Below are 9,064 nucleotides of genomic sequence, written 5' to 3'. Positions count from 1 at the left end.
TTTCAGCCTGATCACAAGGAGGAATTTTTTTTTTTTTTTTTAGTAACCAGAGGTGGACAGAGCTGGAAGCCCATCCTTGAATTGAACAGATTTGCTAGTAGTGTACCCATCTCTCTATGTTCTGCCTGGGCTTTATGCAATTATTGAAATTATGGGTTGGAGACAGCATCCTTCAGGAAGCTCTGGGATTCCTGGGTAGGAACTCTTGCTTTGTGAAATAAGCGTCCTTGTTGGGTAGGTGTGCTATTCAGTGGGCCTCATATTTATCTCAGAGCAGAAAATGGTCGTCTGTAAGTGGCAACAGTCCTTTTCTGGCATTTCAGCTAGCCCTCTATATCTGTAGATTTTACACTATGGGCTCAAGCTACCATGGCCTAAAAATATCTGATGAAAAAGTTATGCTTGTACAGAATATGAGCAGGATTTTCTTTATTATTATTCTCTAAACAGTAAGAAAAACTATTTACATTGTATTCAGCATTAAAAGTAACCTAATTAAGATTAGTACTATCATTTACATTGTATTAGATATTGAAAATAATATAGAGATTATTTTCAGTACATAGAAGTATATTTATAGAACATATGTGAACTCTATGTCATTTTATATAAATCATGAATATCAAACACGTATGTGGCCTGGAGCCCTTCTGTGTATCAAGAAACCTTTGATTTTTTTCCTTCCAGGTGGCAGCTACCATGTTTTAGCTAAGAAAAGACCAGCTTCAAAGTGACTTCTATGACATGAAAAGGACCATGGGGAGAAATGGAGATAGATGCCCCCTCCAGGAAGTGTTCTGGGAAAGGCTAAAGAGGCTATTGGGTATAATTGCGGGCAGTAAGATGAGGACTCTTATTTCATGTGAATGGTGTTTTTGTCTGCATTCGTGTCTGTGCACTATTTGTACGCCTGGTGCCCACAAAGGCAGGAAGAGGGCATCAGATTCCCTGGAAATGGAGTTACAAACAGTTGTAAGTAACCCATAAAAGTGCTGGTGACTGAAACGCAGGCCTCTGAAAATGCAGCCTGTGGTGTTAACCACTGAGCCATCTCTTCAGCACCTATCTGAGGCTAGCTGTGCTGTGTAAGGAACTCAGAACAGGAAAGTGTCCTGTCTTTTTGAGGCGGGGAAGTACCCACAGCAAAATGGAATGTGAGAACCACGGGGTGGAGATGGGTTTGTTTGTTTTTTGTGTGGAGTGGTGGTGGCTTGAGAAGGCATAAAGTTGTATCCTTTCTATCCTCTGTCTTCTCACCTTCTTGCTCTGTTTTTGTTTGTTCTGAGACAGGGCCTCTTGTAGTCCAAGCTGGCTTCAAACTTGCTATACAGCCAAAGATGACCCTGAACTTCTGATCTCCATACCTCCACCTCCCCTGTGCTAGGATTACAGATTGTACCACCAGGCCCAGTTTATATGGTGCTGGGGATCAAACCCAGGACTTTGTGCTTGGTAGATGTGTTAGTCACTGTTCTAATGCTGTTAAGAGACACCATAGCCAAGGCAACTCTTATTAGAGAAAGCATTTATTTGGAGGCTTGCTTACAGTTTCAGAGACTTAGTCCATTGTCATCATGACAGGAAGTATGTTGGCACATGTGGCACTGGAGAAGTAGCCGAGAGCTCTATATCCTTATCCACAGGCAGGCAGAGGGAGAGAGAAACACTGAACTGTGTGTGGGCCTTTGAAAACTCCAAGCCCACACCCAGTGACACACTTCCCCCAACAAGGCCATACCTCCTAATCCTTTCCAACAGTGCTATTCCCCGGTGACTATGCATTCAAATATATGAGCCTATAAGAGCCATTCTTATTCTAACCATCACATAGGCAAGGACTTTACTAATTAAGCTACATCTCAGGTCCCTCTTCTCTTTTTGTAAATAGTGGCTTTGTGAGCACCTCAATCAACTGATCAGTCAGTAACTAGTAAATTTTGTAAAATAAAGTGGCAATCCAAAGTGAACACTTTGAAATACTAATTGGGAGCTGTAGACATGGTTCATCAGTTAAGAGTGCTTGCTGCTCTTCCAGAGGACCCAAGTTTGGGTCCCAGCACCCACATGAGGTGGCTCTCAAACATCTGTAACTCCATCTCTAAGAGGCCCAACACCTTCCGATTTTTGTGGGCACCTGTGTACACAACAGTGTACACTCACATAGACATATTATACCTAATAATAAAAAATTAAATCTGAATTAATTCAATTGGCAAAGGTAAAACTTTTGAGTGTAGGGGTTGGTTTTGTTTTGTTGACACAAGATCACATTGTGCAGTCTTGGTTGGCCTCAAAAACATTAGGTAGTCCAGGCTAGCCTCAAATGCCTCGGCCTTTTTAGTGTTGGGATTTGTATTAGACGGGATTCTCTAGAGAAACAAAAACAATAAAGTGTATATGTGTATTTGTAATAAATAGTGATTTATTAGATTGGCTTACACAATAGAGTCTTCGTGACAGAGAGGCTGAGAACCTAGTAGCTGATCAGCCCAGGAAGCAAGACGCCTCCTCAGCAGTCCTAATCTAATGCTTAAGACCTGGAAGATTCCTAAAGGGCTACCAGTATAGTCCATGTTGGAAGCTGGAGTGGGATGGCAGTGGAGGACAGCTACAATACCTGCATTCACTCAGGATGAAATGAAGATTGGCAAGTGACACTGCTTTTTCCTCTTCATGTCTGACTTGAATTAAGATGCCAACTACCCAACATTGGTGTTTCCCCCTTCAATCCTCTCGGGAAACACACTCACAGACATGCCAGCAAGTGTGCTTCTTAGTGAAGGAGACCCTCACACATCGGGGCTTCCTCCCAGACCCCAGATTAGGCACAAATCACACCCAAACACCTGTTTTCACCGAGAGATCTTTTAGTAAAGGGGAAAGAAAAGTTAAAGTGGCTGCTTTCCGACTCAGACAGAAACAGCAGCAAATGACCTTGCAGGTGTAATTTTTAAGAGGAAAAGCAGGGGAGGTCTGTGTTAGAATGAGCCAGGATGTAGTGGTAAAGGAAATAGGGAATAGAGAAGAGGGACAAGGAAGGGGACAAGGGAAAGGGGGACGGGGAGAAAGGACTGGCTCTGGATAGAGAGACAGACTTCACACATAGGGAAATAGTGGTTTATAAAGATAAAGGAGGAAACCCTACGTTAGGATGAGGTGCTTAATTTTAATTAGGCATGTTAATTAGGTGATCCAAAGCTGGGCTTTGGTAGTCAGCGTCTGGAGGAGGACATCCTCAAATGAGGGGATAAACCTTGGAGGCTAGCTTTAGGACTGTAATCTAACAGTTTTTAGCAAGGCAGAGGGGCTGGGGGGAGAAGGCCGAGCACATGCTCAAGTGGGCTAGAGTCCCTTCACTTAGGTGATTTCAGAGCCCACCAAACTGACAAGATTAGCAACCACAGGATTACAGGCAAGTCATCAATCAGACTGTCTAAAATCTTAGCTCAAAAGCTGTCATCTCACAGGGATGACACAGGCAGTCAGGTGAGATATGAGTTGTGACAGAAGAGGGCAAAAGTAGAATTTGATACGTTGTTGTACAACTTCAGCTGGCAAAACAGTACTGAAAGGCTGTCGGGGCACAGGCGTTCAAAGGGACTCTAAGGGAGTTCTTCTGTGTATACAGTCAGACAATGTTGCAATGTCATGGTGCTCTGAAACAATTGCAGCTAGGGTTTATCTTGGTAGCAACAGTGTGGCCTTGAGTCAAAGATAGTCTTGTTCTGAGTCAGAAATGGCTCAGCAAGATCACCCGTCCTAGCCCTGGGTGGTGGTGGAGGATGCGTTTAATACCAGAACTCAGGAGGCAGAGGCAGACAGATCTTGAGGCCAACTTGGTCTACACAGTGAGTTCCAGGACAGCCAGGACTACACAGGGGAACCCTGTCTCAAAAGACCCTGAGTCAATTACCCATTCTAAACTGGCAAACATATTTTGTAACTGGGGCTTATTATAATCAACTCTTTTTGAAGGGATAATTAATGGCCCTGCAGGGAGGCAGCAGTCGCCTTGCTCTAAGACCAGCCTGCTCTGAGTCAAACAGGCCGCCCTGTTCTGAAGCTGGAGACAGCCATTTCTCTTAGAACAGTGTCCACAAACACTTTTGTAATTTTCTTCTACCGCTTTTTCTTCCCCATCGGCTCCCGGGAACTGAATAGAAACACCAGCACACCATGCACCTTAACAAAGCAGAGGGCACAGAGGGTAAGAGGCGCTTGCACTTCAAATTGTATGAAGCCGCAGCATAGATGCCAAACTACAGTTACTCTAAGTAACTTAGTGCCTACTGATGAGAAGCCCCAGAGGAGAGGTCCAGAGGTCCACTGCTCCCTAGGGTGTAAGGGAAGGTCAAAGACAGGCAGGTCCCCACCACCTGCTCTCTGCCAGCAACCTCCCAGGCACACGACGCACACACGAGTAGACACACTGAACTGGCATGGACAGAAACCCATGCAGACCTGGAGGCACCCATGCGCAGACACCGTTAGAGGTGCATGTGTCGACGTGTCCACTTGGTGCTGGAACTCACAACTGCCTGTAACTTTTAGTTCCATGTGATGCTTCACGGACATGTGCACATGCATCACACTAGCGTTGGAAGCTCTGTGGAGCTGCGGGACAAATCCTTGTTACCAGGCTGGGACTCAAACACTTCCCACACCAATCTGGAGGGCTCCTGTTGTGCTCTACATCACTGCTGCAAGTGACATTGGCCACGCCCCTCCTCGCCATGCCTCTCTTCCATTGGCTGTGGGAGCAGACCTCCCGCCTCCTGTTCCTTCTGGCACGCCCATCACCGCCTCCGGATCTCCATTGGCTGAGGCAACAAGTCCTCCCAAGAGAGGCGGTGGGCGAGGTGCGGAGGCGTTAAGGACTAGATGGACGAGCTTGCTAGCCAATGAGCATGTGTATCCACCTCAGCAACTGCGACTCACCAATGACGAATAGGGTGGGCGGGGCGCTGCGGCTGTCAAGCGCCCCTGGCCTGGGGAGCGATCGCGTTTCCCCGGGGCGCTCAGGGACCCTGCAGCCGCCAGCGCGCAGCTTGGGGCCGGCATGGGAGGGGTGGCCGGGCCGGCATGATGAGCGCCCTGGGCAGCCCTGTGCGGGCCTACGATTTTCTACTTAAGTTCCTGCTGGTGGGCGACAGCGACGTGGGCAAGGGCGAGATCCTGGCCAGCTTGCAGGACGGAGCAGCCGAGTCTCCTTATGGACACCCGGCGGGTGAGCGCGGCGGCAGGAGCGCGGCCGCAGCACCCGGAGGCGCAGCGCTGGTGTCTCGGTGCGAGCGGCCGCTCCAGAGTGGCTCTAGCCCACGGAGAGGCTGGGCAGGGCTAGGTCCCGCATGCTGGGGTAGACTGTGCGCTGTGGGCAGAATCCGCAAAGCGGCTCAGGGTGGGCGTCAAGGGAGACCGCAGGTGAGATCGACGTGTTTGGGAGAAGTGAGTGGGATTGCAGGAGGCGTGGACGGAGAAGCAGCGGACTAGAGAACAGGAGAGACCACAGACTCCGGGGCCGTGACCTTTTTGGTGCGTGGGACTGCACGCAGAGAGTAACAAGACTAGACTCGAGTCTTGGGTTCCAAGCACCTTGCACTGGGTCTCCCTGTCCTAGCGGACAGGACTTCTAGGAGGAGGAACCTTAGTGACCCTGTAGAGTTGGCTAGGGTGTAGGAAGGAGCCCAACTAAGAGGCTCAGGAGACTGGGCACAGATGAGACCAGAGAGCCTCAGGCTTGAGGGCAGTGAGCAGTGTGTCCTAGAAGCTTGAGGTCTGACACCCTGCACCCCAGAGGAAGGAAACCTTCTTTGGTACAGAAACCTGGGCGGGACGTACAAGAATAGTCATGTAGTCATACTGTGGCTGTGCAAAGACTAATGCGACCCACTGCCTTTTGGTCGCATTAGTGGGACTTCAACTTACATTTCCAATACAGACTCTGTCCTGAGGTCTGCCACTCTGTCCGCTGGCTTGCGGGCTGCTTCCTGCATCTCCAGACCCCTGGCAATGCCACGCGGCTAGAAAGGCTCTAAAACTGTGTGGTCCAGGGTGAGTAGCCGGACGGTACAGATTTAGACCTTTAGGACAAAGTTCTGTTGGACAGCACTACCCCAAGAGCAGGGATGGGTCCACAGTCCTGTCTTCAGGTCTGGGTGCTCAGCACTGGCCTCAGCAGAAGAAAAGAGTAAAACATTTAGCAAGTCCAAGAAGGGATGTGAGTCTCACAGTGGATGACTGGTGTGGGCAGTGAGAAAGATGTTGATGACATGTGAGCAGCCTGGGTGGCTTAAGCAAGACCCACTGAGCTTCTGTTGCTTCGGGTTTTGTTTTTTTTATTGTCAACATGGTCTGAAAAATTTAAGAGAACAGATGCCACAGTTGTAGTCTTTGTGACCTTTTGATTTACTACATATTTCTTCTAGGGCTAAGAAAAGAGGGTAGGAAAAACAGGCCAGTTATGGTGGCTCACACCTGTAATCCCAGCATTCAAGAAGCAGGTGGGGAGGGGGGATGTCATGAATTTGAGGCCAAGGTGGCCTACAATATGAGATCCTGTGTGTGAGGGGGCATGAAAAACAGAATGGGAGGGAGAAAAGGAGGGAAGGTGAGAAAAAAGGAAGAGAAGCAAGTGGGGAAGCAATAAACGTTAAGAGTCTGGGGCCATTGTTTTGTTACAGCTGTGAGAATCTCAGTGCTTTGACAGTGGAAGGGGAACTCTTGCAGCATCACACTCCAGTCTTCCCACCCATGTCCTGGTTTTGTAGCCCACTTTGCAATGCTCATACCGCAGAGATTCACAACGCTGGATTCTGTATTGTAGCTATAACATCAGAGAGTGCTTGGTGTTCATGCAGTATTCACATGGACTCAGCACTGGCTATCTCTTTTAAGCGTAGCTATTCCCAAGTTCTTTATGGTGCTGCTTAGCCTCTTAACCAGGTGCTGTTCTTTACCGGCTGTTCTTAGCCTCTTTACCGGCTATCCAGAAAACTAAGAGTTTCTTCAGAGGCTTGCCCTGAGAACACCATTGTCTGTCTTTGGGCCATGCCTTGGCTGTACACAGCATTCTTAGACTGTACTGCTCTTTTCTGCCAACACCTGGTAACTTGTTCACTGTCTTTCTAGTATTTGATGTTGTCATGGTGAAAGCCACACGTCAACTGATTTCCTAGATGGGTAATTTGCCTTTTCCTCGGGAATTTTTGAGGACTGTTTTTCTTTGCCTTACAGTTCCTTGCTTAGTCAGGCCGTGACTCAGAAAGTTTTGATATATTGTATATTCCAAGTTCCTAGATTTTAAAAAAGTATTTTTCTTAATTTTAGAGGAATCTGCTTTGTAGCCATAAAAATATCTTCTATTGCCTTGTATTAGTTTCCTGTATGCTGTTATGAAAAACGACCACAAGCTGGCTTAAAACAACATAAGTTTATTCACTCACGGTTTTGGGGTCTGGTAATCTACACAGTTTGGCTGAGCTAAAGGTAAGGCATAATAAGCAGGACATTGTTTCTACATGGAGCTCTAGGAGAATCTGCATTCTTGTCTTTCTCAGCTTCTAGAACCTTCCTGCACCTCGGGACTCTGAGCCCCTTTCTTGGTCTTCAGAGCCATCGGTAGCCAGCTGAGTTTTCCTGTTTCCCTTCTTCACTCTGACATGAATTCTGCTTCCTTCTCCCACTGCAGAGGACACTGCGGTAGCTTTTTGTATACCTAGACTACCCAGGACAGTATCTCTATCTTAATACTTTCCATTACCAACTGTAACTCCACTTGCAACGTTAAATGCTCCTTGCCACGTACACTAACATGTTCACAGATTATGAAGCTTGAACATGCACATTGGTGAGAGAGAGGTCTGTTGTTCTGCCCTCACTTTTATGCAGGCATCTTTGTGTGTTTTCCAAATGTATTCACCTCTTTCCACTTGTTTTAGAGTTGGTGTTTTGTTTTGTTTTTGTCTCTTTCGTCTGGATTTCTGTGACTATCTTTCTTTATTGAATGTTTTGATTTTAGTAAATTGTTTACAGCTGTTTCTAATTTAATTGTTAATTCAGGAATGATGTCACTTCAACATTCTCTTTATTTTTGCTATTTCCCCTTTTCAATTCAAACAGTTTTGACATCTCATTGAAGATGTCTTTGAGGAACTGTAGAAATGGTTCAGTTAGGAGCACTCACTACTCTTGCAGAGGACCTGGGTTCTATTTCCAGCACCCACTTGGTGCTGGAACTCACAACTGCCTGTAACTTTAGTTCCCACAGATCTGATGCCTTCTGGCCTCTGAAGGGACCAGGCATGCACATGCTACACATACATGCAGGCAGGCAAATCATTCATACACAGAAAGTAAAAATAAATGAATCTTAAAAAGGTAAAAAAAGTTGCAAAACATCTATCTGAATTCCTAGTTTACCATCTTCTTGCTGTGTTGCCTAAACGGACTTTTGTTCCTTGGATCCTTTGTCATGTTTTCATTACTCTTAGCTTTTTGGAGACTAATACACATATAGATTGGCACACATTCTGTCATGACATAGCTCAGTGAACTTCCACAAACCTAACATGCCATGCCACCAGCATCCAGATCAAGACACGATACTGCCAGCCTCCTGAAGCCCCTTGTTCCCTCCGCCAGTTGAAGCAGGCCCTCAGCATGCCCCTGGGTCCTGCGTTGTGACAGGGAAGTTCACGCTTGCCTGAATTTGCACTGTGGTGTGTGCACAGTGCACACAGTGTCTGCCCTCTGTGTGCGTCTCTTGCTCCTTTATGCATATGAGGCTCTCGTTCGCAGATCCTTTATGTGGCCACACTGTGGCTTGCTGATCATCCTGCTGGCTATGGGAATTTGTGTGGTTTCCAGTTGCTGTTTGTAACGGTTTTCTTTGGTGTGCACATGTGTAGTACATGTCAGTTTTCATGTCAGTTAGCAATGTTGAGATTGAGACACGTGGGTGGGGCTGAGTGTGTAGCTTAGCACGTGCTTACCATGTGTGTGGCCATGGGCTCGGTTCCCAAACCACACACACACAATAACAGACATAAATACTTCACCTAAGCTT

At 47.0% G+C, this 9,064-nt stretch overlaps 1 protein-coding gene across 1 annotated transcript in view; it reads left to right on the top strand.

Annotated features, from left to right (window-relative positions):
* The first annotated feature begins 4,996 nt into the window (after positions 1-4,996).
* The window catches only part of Rab40b (RAB40B, member RAS oncogene family), a 28,698-nt gene continuing 24,630 nt past the window's right edge, over positions 4,997-9,064 (top strand). Inside the window, exon 1 of the mRNA XM_027425313.2 lies at positions 4,997-5,227. Coding sequence (XP_027281114.1) covers positions 5,083-5,227 — 145 coding nt within the window. The 5' untranslated portion in view covers positions 4,997-5,082. The remainder of the gene's footprint in view (positions 5,228-9,064) is intronic.

This window comes from Cricetulus griseus, chromosome 7, assembly GCF_003668045.3.
Source record: "Cricetulus griseus strain 17A/GY chromosome 7, alternate assembly CriGri-PICRH-1.0, whole genome shotgun sequence".
Lineage (NCBI taxonomy): Eukaryota > Metazoa > Chordata > Mammalia > Rodentia > Cricetidae > Cricetulus > Cricetulus griseus.
This window is presented reverse-complemented; position numbering and strand designations above follow the sequence as displayed.